Source organism: Xiphophorus hellerii, chromosome 9, assembly GCF_003331165.1.
Source record: "Xiphophorus hellerii strain 12219 chromosome 9, Xiphophorus_hellerii-4.1, whole genome shotgun sequence".
NCBI lineage: Eukaryota > Metazoa > Chordata > Actinopteri > Cyprinodontiformes > Poeciliidae > Xiphophorus > Xiphophorus hellerii.
The window spans coordinates 23,426,495-23,442,392 of record NC_045680.1 but is presented as its reverse complement, the minus strand read 5'-3'; the positions used below and the strand labels follow the sequence as shown (position 1 = coordinate 23,442,392).

The window sequence follows — 15,898 nt, the reverse complement described above, 5'->3', positions numbered from 1 at the left end:
TGAAAGAAGACTTTTCCCTCGCTTCTACAGGTGAGACTAATTTGTTCGTTTTGAAATATTTCCAAAGCGTCGGCACGTAAACCGTCTGGACCTCCACCCATCATTCTGCTTTAAAACTACACTCAACGTGTCCATTAAGCAGCTAACAGCAAGTTTACGACCCAAACACATAGCATGACTGATTAATGAACTAACAATTAATTTAGTTCATTAATTGTTGATGAACTAAATTGATGTTCTGTTCAGTGCACAATGCTGCACTGGGCATTTATCCAGTTGTTTTGCATGCGCTCGTGTATTAAATTATCAACATGTTATGTCAACATGTTAACCTGTTAACTGACCACGCCCCTTTTTTTACCGCCAGTTAACAGGTTAATCTGAAAACATGTTCATTTTTCCTCTTCAAAATAAAAGATCATGTCATGCTTTTCTATTATAGATATTTGTGTAAATGCTGTGATTCTCTTGTGTTTTTAATCAATGTTAATATACAGCGCAGGCTGAATGATGGTGCACAGATGAAAGATAAAAACATGTTTTAATATTTATGAAACATTCACTCTATATAAGAAAACACAATAAAAACGGAGATTTTTATATTTGCTGGCATTAGGAACACTAGGAGTTTAATTGAGTTTGTGGTTTGTTAAACCTTTAAAACTCGGGGATTCAATTATTATCCATTAATATTTCAATATCCTCTAATTCTTATGAATCTCCTGTTTTCTTGCCTCTTTCTAAAAAAAATAAATTACCATTAACTTTTACCGCTATTAAAAAAAACTGCCTTGTGCTTGTACTGTCTATATTGGTGACTAGCAAGAATGAACTCAGGAGCGCTTGACTAAATGTAATGCAATCAAGATTGAATTAGCCGTATTTGATAGCAGTTGTGTGTTTCTCTTGTTTTCCATCCTCACACTGTCGGTCTGAATGTTCTGGCTACAAACTTCCAGCCTGCTCCGGCGATGAAGAGTGGAGGGGTTTTAAAGACACTTTTGCGGGGGTTTTGTAAACACCGAACTTTCTCTGTAGTCCTTCTAACGCCAATATTCCGTAACCTATGAGTGCTTCTGGACACTCTGACATCGGCTATTATACCCTGCTGCCTGTGGCGTGTACTTTGGCTCGGCTGATATAGCATGCAGGTCCTCCTCTCTCACACACCCAAGGGAGATGTGCTTCCACTCAAAACCGCGCTTCTTCTCACAAGCCACTTTTCAGAGCATTTTTAACAAATTATGCTTTTAAAAAGTAATGGAAACGAAATGGGCCATTTCGGAGAGTGGTGGGGATGTGCTCCCAGGGTGCCCCGGTCTAAATGACACCCGTGTTGGCACACCAATTTTACCACTTCAGCCAAGCATGGCTAACAATGTTTGGGCGACAGTTCAGGGTTCTTTCCTAATGTACAAGTTGAGTTTAACTGTTTATTTTAATGCAGTCTTGCTGAAGACAAAACAGAGGAGAAATCACGTACAGCAGGGGAGCCCAAAGTCGGTCCTCGAGGGCCAGTATCCTGCATGCTTTAGTTCTCTCCCTGGTTTAACGCACCTGGATCCAATGACGGCTCGTTAGAAGGCCTAAGAAGAACATTGACATGCTGAAGAGGTTGTTGGTACCACCAGGGAGAGGATGCCGGCCCTCGAGGACCGACTTTGGGCACTCCTGACATACAGTGTTTGGGAAAAAAATAGTTTTTTGGGCACTTAGAGACAAAAGTGGGCATTCATCATATCGTTTATCACTTATCATGATAAATTTCTTATCAGGATATGAATTTTGATGTATCAATTAATTTGAGTTTAAAAACCCCAAAACTTGTTTTACTGTTTTCTCCACAGTTTGTCCAGTGAAACCATCAACAGTTCCTAGGTGCAAATTAGTGATAGAAGTCACAGGAGATGAAATGTGACTGGTGTCCTAACGAAGTGCATTACAAATGGGAATGTTTTTCAGGAGCAGTATTTATGTTAGTTGTGAGTCATGAACTCTGACCTTAACTGAGGTAAGTGAAGTCTGCAGTGCTTTACATGTTGTTCTGGGTTCTTTTGTGACTTCCTAGATTAATCTCCATTGAGTTCTTGGAGTAATTTTGGTTGGCCGCTCACTCCTGGGAAGATTTACGTTTGTTCCATGTTTTCTCCATTTTTGAATCTCAAAAATGCCCAATGAGTTTGTCTTCACATCTAATCTCGAATTTCTTTAGAATTGGGAATGATGTGTTGCTTTTTGTGATATTTTAGCTTACTTTATGCTGTGAGACAAGTTTTATTTAGGCTCTCTCTTGATTCTACAGGTTTATTCTGTATTCTTATTCTGAGTCTGGTTGTGGCTGGTGAAACTGAACTCTTTAAGGGTGTTTTAACACCTACTAGTACGCATTCACACCTTTCCAAACAAACCGGACTTCCTAGACAAAACGGAATAGAGTTCGATGTGAATGCACCCAGAGAAACACGAGGTTCATCACAGTTAAGTCATTGTTCAACAACAGGCGGTGACAGAGTATGCCTCTTTTTCAACAAGGTATGGATTGTTTTTTCCATGAACAAATCATCACTTGAAAACGTCACATTATTTGTACTCAGGTCATTTTGTTATAATGATCTGAAACATAAAAGTGGCACAAAAGACAGACAGAAGAAATTTGTAATGAGGGCAAACAGTTTCTTCCGCAGCCCTGTACATAGATACAATCTCCCCTTTCCGCTCCGGTTGGAAATGTCACAGTCCATCGGGCAAACCTCGAAGCGTAAAAGCAGAGACGTTGAGTGCAAGACGCGCTGCGAGTGAACACGGAGTGAAACTGAGTGAAAAGTTGTGCACTTCCCGAGCATGGATAATGCAAACATACAAATGCCTCTACCAAACGCCGCGGCCAATTGTGTTTGCTTTGATTAAATTACTCTGAACATGAGTTATATCAATGACAAAAATGTGTTTGCCAAAAAAGAAAAAAAGTAATGCCCTGAGGAGTAAACTACAAACATAATTTCACACAAATAGATGCAGGAGATTCACACGGGCATGCAGAGTGTTTACAACATTTGCTTACCCGCCCAATGAGCACCGGCTCGGGCCCTCGGTACTCCTCGATCACAAAGAACTGGTTCCAGAGCCAGCTCCTGCGGCGACGGGGGCCCGACTGAGGGTCTTCGACCCGTTCAGAGCCACCCCGAGTCCTTCCAGGCGGAACCTCACCGACTCCGTTGACAGAGTACGCCTCTTCCTCTGAACTTGGTCCTAGAGAGTCACCATCAATTACACTGCCATCGTCCCCATTACTCAAACCGCTCGTTTTGCTACCCATCTCAGTGATTTCTGTTCTAAGTTTAGACATAAAGGATGTAGCAGAAGTTTCATGGCGGCTCAGCATGTCCCTTTTGTCGACCGGGTGGTTGGCGCTTAGTGGTTGGAAGGCCAGGCTCGGGATTGGTGTTACGTCAGCCTCGGCGTCGCGGCCGTGTCTTCCCGGCTCTTTGATTTGATCAAGCAAGACGCCTGCGGACTCCGGGTGAGGCAAGACTTGTTGCTTTTCGCTTGGCGTCGCTCGCATGTCCTCGTCTTCCTCTGAAAGGCCAGAGGCCTCCGGGACGCCGCAGCCTTCCCCCCGACAGAGGAAGAGGAAGAAGAGCGCCACGTGCGGCGCCGCGGCGAGGCGTTCACGGATCATGACAGCTTTACTCCAGTTGCTTCTTCCTGACTTCTCTGCCTCGCCTCTCCTCAGAGCGCGCCGCCTTCATCTCGGATATTTCCCTCGCACATTTCCATGCGGCGCACATGCTTGCCCGGGATCACCTAAGAGAGGAGACATAATTAGCGCGATGTGGAACACGTTCATTAACATGGCTCGCAAGTGCTTCGAGACACACGGAAGGAGGAAAAAAGACGCATAAAAGTTGACGTCTTACTCATTATCTAACGCAGAGGGTGGTGTGGAGAGAGTGGGGGGTTGGTATTTTAAGACAAATTTCTACATGAATGTTTCTCTGCTGTTTGTTGAGCAGCTTTGTTTGCTCATCTGAGCACTCTGCCAGCTGCAGTAAAAATAGCAGTGCTTTTCTTCTACAGAGTGGTGCAATAAGAACGTACCTCCCCCCCCCCACTCTTACCAAAAAGAAAGAAGGGGAAGAGCTACTTCGTGCTGTCGCAGGTGGATCTCGCTCTTGATCTCATCGGCAGACGAGAGAAGTAAGTGTGAGGACTTTGAATTTTTCAATTAATTTAGAGCCCAAGGGCCCGGCGAAGAGGTGGAGCTCAGGTACTTTACTGCGCCTTGTCACACACAATTGCCTGGACAGGAATTGATTGACTCCGTCCCCAAAGACGGCCCCCCCGCATGCTACAATGCCCAATAGAGGAAGAAGTTCCCCCTTCAGAGATTAATTAGGCTCATAAATAATATAATCGATGACTTGCTCTTATTTCCCAAAAGTTTAATGATCTCCGCTTCATTTGCATACGAGTCAGATACGAGCGGGGCCATTGATCTGAGACGCTTGATGCAGTGGAAGGTGTCAGTAACTAGACTCAACTGAAAATGCATGATTGCACTTTCTCTCTCCCCCTACCCCATTTTGTCCCGTGTGCATCCATCAGTCTGACTTACTTTTTCAAGGCATGAACGGAATAATTCTGGCATCTGCTTTCACCTTTGTGCACACATGGAAGCGTGCATTATAATTTCCATAGAGCTAAAGCATATGAGTCATATATATATATATATATATATATATATATATATATATATATATATATATATACATATGGGTAAGTGGTTTCCATTGTTTTCTTTGCATGGCTCTGGCTCCTTTCTCTGCAAAGTCAACAGCAACTCTTCTTCACAGGATTGTATTATTCAGTCACATCTTGGGTTTCTTGGTGTTTTTTCGGTTCGATGTGCTGCGATGTTCAGGAGTCATTTTGGATGGCCACACTCTCTGGGAATACTTCATCTGGTTAATCTCTTAAATTTCTTGAGAATGGCACACAATCTGTGGCTTTTTGGAGACATTTGATGCTGTAAAACAGAATCACTTCAAGGGCCGTCAGAAATATCTCCGTAACCCAGTCCAGACTGTTCGTTTCTCATGTGTCGTTAAATATTTTAGATCAGGCATGATATCGAGCTTTTTCAGCATACTTCATGCTGTCAGACAGGTCCTATTCTTGTCTTTCCAGACCTCAGGCTGTGAGGTGTGACTATATAGTGAAACAAGCATTTCATAAAAGCAGAATATTTATACGTTAATTCAAGATTTAAAGGGTGGACAGTACTTTATGTAGGGCCAGGTTGCTTTTACTGCTTTATTTCTTTTATGAATGGCTAATCATTTGAAAGACTGGTTTTTGTATGCATTCAGGTTATTTTTGTTGACTACACCATGACAAATACTTTCCCACGACACGGCGGCAACAAAGACTGACATGGCATAGAACATAGCTCCTCTCATGTCCAGATAAGCATGTGCTTTGATTCACTTAAAGGCCGAGCGTCCCTGTACAAGTGCAGCAGCCTTTGATAGTACAGCATAATGAGAACCGTAACACGGTCTGATTTATCCACACTGATATTGAAACGTTCTCCCCCCTTTCTCCAAATACTGACCCACTTGAAACAAGTAAGCATTTGATCATGAGGTATATAAAGTAATTTCCGCCCTTCTTGCTTTGAATTCCCTCTAAAGGAAACCCACCTTTCAGTTGCCCTCTTTTTTTTGTACATCTCATTTCATTACGTGCACCAATTACACAAGACGTCCACATGTAATGCCTGATGTTCTACATCTGTTTGCCAGCATCTTTAAAAAAAAAAAAGAAAGTAAAAATCGCTGAAAAATCCAAGAAGTGGCTCTTCCAAAACACTTTTGTCTTCCCCAGCTATTGTGCATTAGCAGAGACTGAGCTCGCGGCGTACGTTCCTCTCTGCCAGCTTTACTCCAAAGCCCACGTTGCCAGCAGTACATGTCATTCAACGTTGTTTGAAGTCTTTAGAGAGATGTGTGTGTGTGTGTGTGTGTCTAGTGTAAGGCAAGGAAAGAGGATGAAAGCGCGAGGACGATTTGCTGTTGCTGGCTCGGAATGGAATGATGAGTGGTGACATAGCTCCAAATTGCAAATCGCTGTTTCAGTCTCACTTCCACTCTGCATTGAGTCGCTTCACTGCAACAAGGCTATTTCATTTTTATTAAAAATAGCCTGTGCATGTCGGGCCTTTTACATGGGGGGGGGGGAGAGAGAAAAAGAGGGGAATGGGAGGTATGGAGGGAGCAAAGGGGGTGAGTGGTGGTGAAAGTACTTTGGAATGGGGGTAGGAGTGTGTTGAGGGGGTCAGGCTCTGCTCCATTTGCACATCTCCTGCTTTTTTTAAAATTTATTTTCTTTCCCCCCAGCTTCTACCATTCGTCTTAATGCCCTCAGTCCTCTCATCCATCCCCACAGTCTCTTCCCTCCTCAGTGCACACGGGCAAATCTCTTAAGTCCATCCAAATCGGACGGGTGAAGAGAGCCACACTGTACTCAGCACATCAGTCTCCTCATTATTGTCAAGGTCTGACACTCAGACAGCTTAAGTGATACAACAGCAAACTCATTGTGCTGACGAAGTGTTCAGTCGTGTACTTTATTTGTCAAATAAAACCACCTCCACGCCTAAAAGGATGATATACCTACAGTGCTTTGCACTTGATCCCCGAACATTAGAACCGCAAACTTCAATGTACTTTAATGGGTCTCTCATGTGATAAATCAATTCAACGCAGTAGTAGGGAGTAAGTTTGGGGTGGAAGGAAAATGATAAATGGCTTTTCTCTCTCTCATCCTTTTTTTTTTTTACAAATAAAAATATAAAAAGTGTAATGTGCATTCATTTGTTTGTGTGTTTTCACCTTGCCTTCAGTCTGATGCCCCTACATAAAATCCAGCTCAATCAACTGAGTTCAGAAGCACCTAATTAGTAAATAGTCCAACTGTGTGTAGAATAAATCTAGCTGTTCTCTGAGAGCCTCAGAGGTTTTGTTAGTGAACACAAGCAGAAAACAACTACAACTTGAAGAAAAAAGGAACGAAGCAGACAAATCGGGGAGAATTTTAAAGCGAGGCTTTGTTCCAAGTAAACACGGAGCTTTGAACGTCTCGCGGAGCGTTGATCAATCCGTCGTCCAGCAGTGGAAAGAGTATGACGCAAGTGCAACCCTACTGCCCACCTAAACCAGCAAGCCGGGATAGAAGAGCGTCAATCAGAGAAGCAGCCAAGAGGCCTGTCATAACTCCAGAGGCGCGCCAACAATCCCCCCCCAACTCAGTTGACGCAGCGACTATTTGTACAATTCTCAAATGTAGTTTTTATGGAGGAGTGGCGAGAAGAACTCCACAGCTTGAAGAAAAACATTTGCAATTTGCAAAGAAGCTGCAGGGAGCACATCAGAGGAAGGTGCTCTGCTCATATTAGACTAAAATTTTACTTTTTGACCTACAAGCAAAGTAGTATGTGTGGAGGAAAGTTAACTCTGGGTGAGAATCTTAGCACAACGTCCTTATAGTGAAGCATGGAGGTGGCAGCATCATGTTACGGGCATACCTTTCTTCAGCAGGAGAACAAACTGTTAGAAGAAGGAGGTTCACCTTCATGTGTGAGATTAACTACATATTTCAGTAATCGATTATCCTGACGATTAGTTGGCTAATTGGATAAATGATCAAGTTCCGCAGTTTTCATTTGACCACTTAAGACTTTTTTTGGTACAATATTGGAAATATAATGAAACATGCAAACAAGCAATTTTACTTATTTTTAAAATAATACAATAAACATTTTACAGCCTGTAGATAAATAACACAGCATTCCTTTGTTTACACTTGATTGTTTATAGCAAAGGATCCATATGCAGTCCAAAAATAATAATCATTGTAATATCAACATATGAAAAGCTCGAGACTTTCTGCATGAATTGACATCAATATAGTGTCAGGCTGATCTGTTGGCTATTTTGTCAATTAAATGATTAATAATTGGATAGCCAAAGGTGCATAATAGAGGATTTGTTTTACAGAATTTTAACCAGGTGAAGATAAAGCTTTGCCACTTGAGGAGCTCTGGGTGGAACATATTTACAGACCAAAGACGTTTTATCTTGAATGCAAAATGTGCATATTCTGGTTCAGGTTGGGCTTAATTACTGCTTTTAGTGTGTTGTTCTTTCATCAGATGGCCTTTTTAGAGACTGCATACACCAGTTATCGGTTAATCGATTACTAAATTAGTAAAAATTTTGTCGTTTCAGACTAAATTCTAATCGTTTCATACCTATGTAAGGATGGGAATAGTCGATGTCCAGATGTACGGCTTGAAAACATATATAGTCCAATCTGACTGCTCTTGAACTATTTTGAAATGTCTATATAAAAGGATGAAAGAGACAAAACCCAAACGGCCTACAATGCAACAATAGGTGGTTCTATGGACATTGAGGCGGGTCAGAATACCTCTTCTGCACCCCACACTTTTCAGATTTTTATTTGAAGAAAATGTTTGAGCATATTTGTGATTCCAATTGCTTTGCACTTAGGTGCCATTTTGAGTTGATCTAGCACATAAAATCCCAACAGAATTCATAAAAGTTTGCAGTCATAATGTGGCAAAATTTGGAAAAGTTTTATTTATTTATTTAAACATGGCACAGTAAAACAAAGGACATTAAATAACCTACAATGCCTCACTGCAGCCTCTCTTTGCTCTGGGTTACACACCAAAGCCTCCTGACACACACACACCCACCCACCCACACACACACACCCACAGAGACAAAAACAAACACACGCAGTCACTTGTGAACCATTATTAGCATCGTGATACAATAAACAGCTCCCGGAGCGCGACCTTGTCTTGTTAGAGCAGACCGGGAAAATGACCTACTTGATGCATGTTAATGTGATTAAACACAGTTGGGCTAACTATTATAATGAACGCGACGTCCTAAAAAATACAGCTGTCGGCAAATGACCGGCGTCCACGCGCTCACTGAGGAAGCTGTTTTTGGAGGAAAGTGCGCGTCTCCGCACGCGGCAGGTGAGAGTGCCGCGCGTGCACGGACGGCGAGCTCGCGCGCTCACATACACGCACACAAACATTGCCAATGAATAAATAAATGAATAATGAAATCGAGCCGTCCGTCAGACGCTGGCGCTCGGCTCGCTGAACCAAAGATAATAGTTTGCGCCCTCTCAACAGCCCCTCACCCAGCCGACGGAGATTCCACCTAAACACTTCGCACATGTTCGTGGAGACAAACGCTGCGTCTGTGCTCCAATTCAAACTGACAGTGAAACACTTTGTAAAAACCGCCTCCTGGTTTAGATAGGAGCCCCCGCAGATTTAACAAGCGAGCGTTAAACTAGACGAGCGACTAGCTGGAAACTTGCCACCTCACTGTGAGGATTTTTTTTTCTTTCTTTCATTTTTTTTTTTTTTTTTTTTAAAAAAGAAGTGATTCATTAGGGTAAGGGAGAGCTTACCGTGTGCTCCGCGGCGGAGTTCCTGCGGTTTAACGCAGCTGAAATGAGTCCAGCGAGGCGGGAGGAGGGGAATGATGCTGAGGTTCATGCGAGCTCAACGTGAAGTCTGTCCACTTAGCCCAGTCTCCCTCACGCTCTGTCTATCCCTCGCTTCCTCCCTCGCTGTGCGTTTCTACCCCCTTTCTCTCTTCCCCGCTCTCCATTAGTTTGTAACTGCCACAGAAAAAGACCCGTAGCTACACTAAAAGCCTTCTATTTTTGACAGATGTGACCACTGGATAACACAGACAGGATAAACTGTCTCGCGTCACCCATAACTATATGTTTCAATTGGTTGCAGGTTTAATTTTTAAAAAAAATCTGATAACACTTATAAGGTCTTCATCACTGTAACCTGTTTGTGAATCAGATGTATAAGGCAGCTTGCGAAGATCTTGTCTGGAGGGAAAATGCACTAGCAGAAAGACTTGAGTGAGTCAGTACAATGTCTAAATTGTGACAGACATCCCGGTCAAAGCACCAGCCGAAACTCTTGTGGGAGGGTCCTGGTCTGCAGCAGCCAGGGTCCATCAAAAGCGACTTGAGGAGGCCTGACCCGGATTAGCTACTCTTCCAAAGAAGCTGGTTCTCATAGAAAAGTGTCAGAATGGAGAGTGGCTATTGTATTTTGACAGACCTGTCAGGATGTCCATGCTAACCATTGGACCAGCAGCAATGGACGACGTTTTCTTTTACCTGCCAAACACATGGCACCAGGATACACACTATGAGGAAAAAGGCAAGCTGGCAGAGGCAATGTTTGGGAAACACCGTGTCTGTCCTAACCTTTGCTTCAACGCATGTGATCTAAGCATTACTGCCGACTGCTTACACCCTCTCATGGAAAGGTATTCCCCGAATTCAATAGGTCCTTTCAGGAGGAGAGTGTTTCCTGCAGCAAAATACATTTTGGGAATGGTTTAAGGAGGATAACAATGAGGATGTGGTGCCAACTTGCCCTCCAGATTTCCCAGATTTCAAACTGATTGATCTTCAGTTGACCGGCAGGGTTAACCAATGCGGTTCCTAAAGGCGCTGACTCACAAGTTATGGGACTTCATGGATTTGCTGCTAACATCTTGGTGCATGATACCACAGAACACCTGCCAGAAGTTTCTACAAGAGTCCAAACAACAAGTGTTCAAGGTACTCTTTTTTTTTTGGCAACAAATGTGGGAGTGGGAGCAGGGGAGCTGTTTGGCCTGATTAGTGTATGTTTTCTTTAATGTTCTGCTGTGTCTTATAATCCACTAGAGCGCAACCCGTGCACAAAATCATAATCAGAAACTTTGCACTTCTCCTATTTCTACCCCTCTCAAGCGTCGCCAGAAAATTGGCACTTAGTTCTATATTTAAGGGTCCCACACGACAAACAGCTTTCTGAATTTGCTTAAAAGATGTCATCTGGTTGACTCTAATTATCCCCCTTGTCAAGCTTTTGTGCTGCATCCTATTTTAGGAGTGGACACTTCAGTATCGCCATGACTCAGGAACAGACGGGGAAGATTGTCAGCACAATTGGCTGCATATTCTTGTGGCAAGAATATCTGTTGCCCACACCGATTTATTTGGTCTAAATGATTCATTTAGTTAATCTTAGCACAGACACGCAACCACTGTAAAGATAAAGTACACCCTCTTTCAAATTTAAAGGCATAAACTTGATCTTTACCAGATTCTACAAATTAGCAAGCTATCAAGTTTATCAAAATTGCACAAAAGATACTACCATGTCATCATTTATGAAGAAAACATTTGAAACCCAATCTGTAAAAAACTAAGTACACGCCAGTACCCTGTAGAGACACATTTAGTTATAGAGACACGTTTCCTCAAGAGCTTTTTGTTTCCACGTCAATTTGTGGATTTTTGGGTCACTCTGTTGCTACATAGCTTTGGTTAATTGAAGGTGTCAGCCTATTTTTGCATGTCTCCCTTACAGTATAATCCAACCACAGCATTTCAGTGGGGTTAAAGCTACGACTGAGTCAAATACAACATCTTCATCATTTCCGTTGTCACCTTTGTACACGCTGGCCTTGGTGTGAATTTGCTTGGACATCCACGGTTTTCAGCTGTGAATAATCTCACTGGAGATTGTAACTGGGATTGTAGGAGAATGACCTTTTTAACCCTTCCCAGGTTTATGGGCAGCAACTGTTGCTTCTCTAAATTCATAGCCGATACCTTTCCTTCTTGGCAATGTGTTAAAACACGCCTGTATGCTTTTATGGTGGCAATCACACTGATGATTATCAGTTTTTCAATTGCATTTCATCTGCAGCTTGTGTCTGCCAACATATTGGATTGCTTCATGTTTAATCTATAATGAAATATTTGTGTTTTTATCATGAGGAACAACTTGGGTACCATTGAAAAGGCCTCGGAGCAAGACTACTTAAGAATGCTGTACCTTCAGAAAGTGCAGTCTTGACCAGTCAAGATTGATTGAGTCATTGCGGTAACTGGGAAACTAGAGATCCTCAAAGGAAGTTACAAAGAGATAGCATAACCCTAAGGGCACTTGTCCGATCTCTTGTACCCAGCAGTGTGCAGAGGTTTATTAATGCCAAGTACAGAGCAGGCACAAAGTGAGGTCAAGGAGTAGTAGGGAGGATTTGAGAGTGCACTGTGCAAAACATGTTCAGAGCTCATCCCTCCGTTTTTGTTGGAAGACGTCTGCTGCTCATTTGATTTTTAAACCTAAGTGTTCTTTTTTTTTCAATCTTTAAATGGGTCTCTCCCTACCAGCTTTCAAGACTGAACCATCCGTTTTGTTGCTATGCCTTCCTAAAGTATGTATACCCCTTGAGCTTTTTCCTATTTTTGCTCTATTATGCTATATGGGTTGCATTAAGGCTCTCTGAATCGTAACATTCTCAGTGTTAGCTGGATGCAAAGTGTCTGTGAACATCAGATTTCAATTCTTGCCACAAGTTGTCATTCAGACGGAGTTTAAGCTGTTCACAGGCGGCTGCCGTCCCTAACCCTGCCAGAATCAGGTGTCCACTCTAGATTAACTTACATCTACGTTATTTGATTTTCTTTTATATTTCTGTAAATAAATGTAACTGCTCTGTCTTGCCTTCAGATGGCATTTGTTGTGAATTGGAGCTAAATGAACAAAAAATCTTTCTTATCCTGCTTTAGAAAAGCATTCCCACAGCCTGATGCTCACCACTATGTGTTACAGTTTGGAAGATATTGCCAGGGTAGTTAGTAGTGTGTGTTTTCTGCCACATACTGTATATTACAGTACAGTAATATATTGTACTGTATATTACAGTAGATGTATGACCTGCATACATTTTTTTATGCAGGCCATAATGTGGCATATAGGTCTCATCTGACCAGAGCACCTTCTTTCACTTTTGCTGCATAACCCCTGGAAAACCGCAAACAAGTTTTCAGGTCTTTTCTCAAAAATGGCCAAATTTTGTGCAATGCAGAATGAATAGTTGCCCTGTCAACTGAAGTTTGTGCTTGTAATGTGACGAAATGTGAAACATTCAAGGGGGCGTGAATGCTGTTGCAAGCCACTGTATTCCTTTTTTTTTTTTTGCTTGTGCTCAATAATCCCTCCATTATTGGCCTTCCAATGGTGGTTATCATAGATCAGATGGGTGAATAATGCTTCTCCTTCTCACTCTCACAGACGCAGTCGATCAGACATTGGTAGGAGAGGACATCTCTGCTCGTGCTGCTGTCAGGCATCCTTGCGTGTGATTTATTTTACACTGTTAATAGCATATAGACACGCTGAGTGCACACATATGGATATGTTCACCATTTAAATTTTTGTCACAGGCAATAAATCAAAATACGTATGAATTAGCTCATCACATCTTTATGGGAAAACGGATTTCCAAGCAACGCTTGCCCATGTGCCATAAAACGCCTCCCATGTGGGAACCTCTAGGCCAGTATTTTCACTAGAAATTCAAGAAGGTGTGACCTCACGATAGGATTAACCACCCAATTTCTTTCACCGTCTTTCCGCAGAGTCACTGTCATTTGAATAATAATAACTTGTATTTACGAGCGCGGCGCTCACACAAAACCAACAGGCAAGTTCAGCCAAACCTCATGTATTCATTAATTTATTGACGCGTCAACGAAAATTCAGAAGTGTTCCGACAGTAGGCACAAATCAGTTTTCAGCCGCTGCTCTTTTATTGCTGGAGTTAATGTGTTTCCCCACACACAACAATACATCAACAGGCCTCAACTTGAGGTCCTCACACTACTCATTGTCTGCTTCTCTCTCTTGTTTCTGTGATTAAAGCACATTAAGAGGTAGGTGGTAATTATCCCAGATGAAATGATTTATAATCCTTTGACATCTACATCAAAATGGCAGCCAGCAGCGCTCAACGCTGCAAGAGCAGTTTTTATCGTCACTGCAAACAAAACATCAGCTGTTTATTAAATGGAATAATGTGCATGCCCAAATCTTCAGAGAGATAGCCTGGAGGATGCGACAGCCTGTCTTGTTCATTAATTTAGCATTTGCTCCAAAGATACAGCCTTGTTTCTCCAAAATACAGCCCGGTGTTTGCTTTTCTTTTTCTACTGATGTTTCCTTTTGTTTGCTTCTCGTCTTTACCCTGACAAAGTCGTGCCTCGTCTCTCCCTCTCAAGTCTTCGTCTTTCTTTTTCTCTGTAATACTCCTCTTTCAAGTCCTCGCGCGTCCTACGAGTCCATCCTTTTGAAGTGACGTGATAGACATCCACGAAGTTCCCAGAGTACGCATCCCTGTGGGTGGCCCTGTACACAGCTTCCCTTGCTATTGATGTGGCCTCCTCCACGGTCAGGCCCCACCGAACCCCTTGGTCTAAGATGGAGTAGGCGTAGGGTGATCCTGAGCCCACAGAAAAGAGCGATCCCTCCAGGCGAGTGCCATCGCTGCATACATAAAACAGACTGGGACCAGAGAAACTTATTTTTCTCCTGGAACACTGCTGCTTTGTGAAAGAAGAGCTTCGAGTCTTGGAAACAGAGACCTTTTCACCAGGGGCACCCGCAGTCTTTTCCAGGTGAGCCTTTGGAGTCTTTGTAGTCTCTCTGCTTTCGCCATGATCCATCTCTGAGCCTTCGTGGTCACGACATCCATCATCCGGCTCTCCTCCATCCCACCCACACAGCGTGGCAGCCACGCAGAGCTCGGTTCCCTTGAAAGGATGCAGCATGTGTGAGAGCAGCTTGGCGGCCCCCCTCGTGGACAAACGCCGTCCGTAGCGGAGCTGGTAGAGGCGCAGCTCTCTGGAGAGGATCCGTTTCCAAAGCGCGCAGTCAGCCGAGGTTCCCGAAGTGGTGCCCACCAAGTGGCTGTGAATGGGCAGGATCTTCTGGGAGGCCGGGCACGCTACGAGCCCCGAGCAGCTGGAGCGAGTGTCTGCCGCAGCCAGGACGCCGCCCTGGAACATGAAAGCTAGGGTGGTGGTCCCATGAGCCATGGGGAAGGGAAGTGGCACGACTTGAGAGGAAGTGAAAGGAAGACTTTCAGGCAAAGAGGAATGTATTGGGAGCGTTTCTTGAGATGGGATTCCACTTGAGCTCTGCATTGTGCTGATTTGCCCAAACTGTATCGGGCTTTCATCCAGATAACACGCTTCTGGAATATAAAAATGGAATAGGCTTGTGCTATTGCTCAAGGCCACACCAGTTGCATAGCTACAAGATTTCCTTTGCCCAACTGCCATTACATTTCTCGCAGTGCCTACACTTTCCTGAAAGATATCTCCAAAATTGCACAAGTCCTGCAAAGCCATTGAATAAAACTTGCAAAGTTTTGAATGCCTTGAAAATACTCTTCTAAAATAACTTGCTAGGCCTTTGAAGCCCTCAGTCAAATGTCAGCCGTCTAATAGAGACTGTACGTCTGAAGCCCGCGGCGATGCTCGCAGTAATCATCGTTTATATAGACAAGAAGGTCGGGCTCATGTTTCTGTGTGGTCACTCAAACAACCCATCCGCATCATTACCAATGTTTCATTCTCTTTGAAACACATAAAGTCAATAGCCCATGGGTAATTAATTTTGGCTGTGATATCAGGTTGCTTTTCACATCAGATCGCTTCAAAGTCTTGTGTGGGCGTAGGCCAAAGAGAGCGTGGGCTGATGTTGAAGCCTTGGCTCGAGCACTTTAAATTAACTCCGACTCTTTGATGCAGCAGTCCTACGGATCAAATCCCTGCTAGAATAACACATGATGTCAATGTGAAGCTTCGCGGCGGCGCTGCACGGACGAGCCCTTTCCAGCACGGCACTTTCTCTTTAGAGGTGATTCACACTGAACCTTGAACCTGCCACACCAGAATATCAGGTAGTGCCGCGTTC

General features: G+C 43.4%; 2 protein-coding genes across 4 annotated transcripts in view; both read right to left on the bottom strand.

Moving 5' to 3' along the window:
• Positions 1 to 9,680, bottom strand: part of LOC116726155 (cadherin-24-like) — a 50,219-nt gene extending 40,539 nt beyond the window's left edge. The window contains exons 1-2 of one of the 3 annotated variants that reach the window (XM_032572732.1): positions 9,520 to 9,680; positions 3,062 to 3,804 (exon numbers count right to left, since the gene is read on the bottom strand). In XM_032572732.1, coding sequence (XP_032428623.1) covers positions 3,062 to 3,679 — 618 coding nt within the window. In that variant the 5' untranslated portion in view covers positions 3,680 to 3,804; positions 9,520 to 9,680. Of the gene's footprint in view, positions 1 to 3,061; positions 3,805 to 9,519 lie in introns of those variants that run through there. The other 2 variants (XM_032572733.1, XM_032572734.1) reach the window with 2 other exon arrangements.
• Positions 9,681 to 13,679: 3,999 nt separating this feature from the next.
• Positions 13,680 to 15,538, bottom strand: psmb11b (proteasome 20S subunit beta 11b). The gene has a single exon (XM_032572798.1). It carries the CDS (start codon positions 15,328 to 15,330, stop codon positions 14,161 to 14,163), a length of 1,170 nt encoding a protein of 389 aa, XP_032428689.1. The 5' UTR covers positions 15,331 to 15,538; the 3' UTR covers positions 13,680 to 14,160.
• Positions 15,539 to 15,898: the final 360 nt, after the last annotated feature.

What these genes read in the sequence shown, in the direction of transcription:
- psmb11b (XM_032572798.1), bottom strand. Translation starts at nt 15,330, where the DNA reads ATGGCTTTGCAGGACTTGTGCAATTTTGGAGATATCTTTCAGGAAAGT.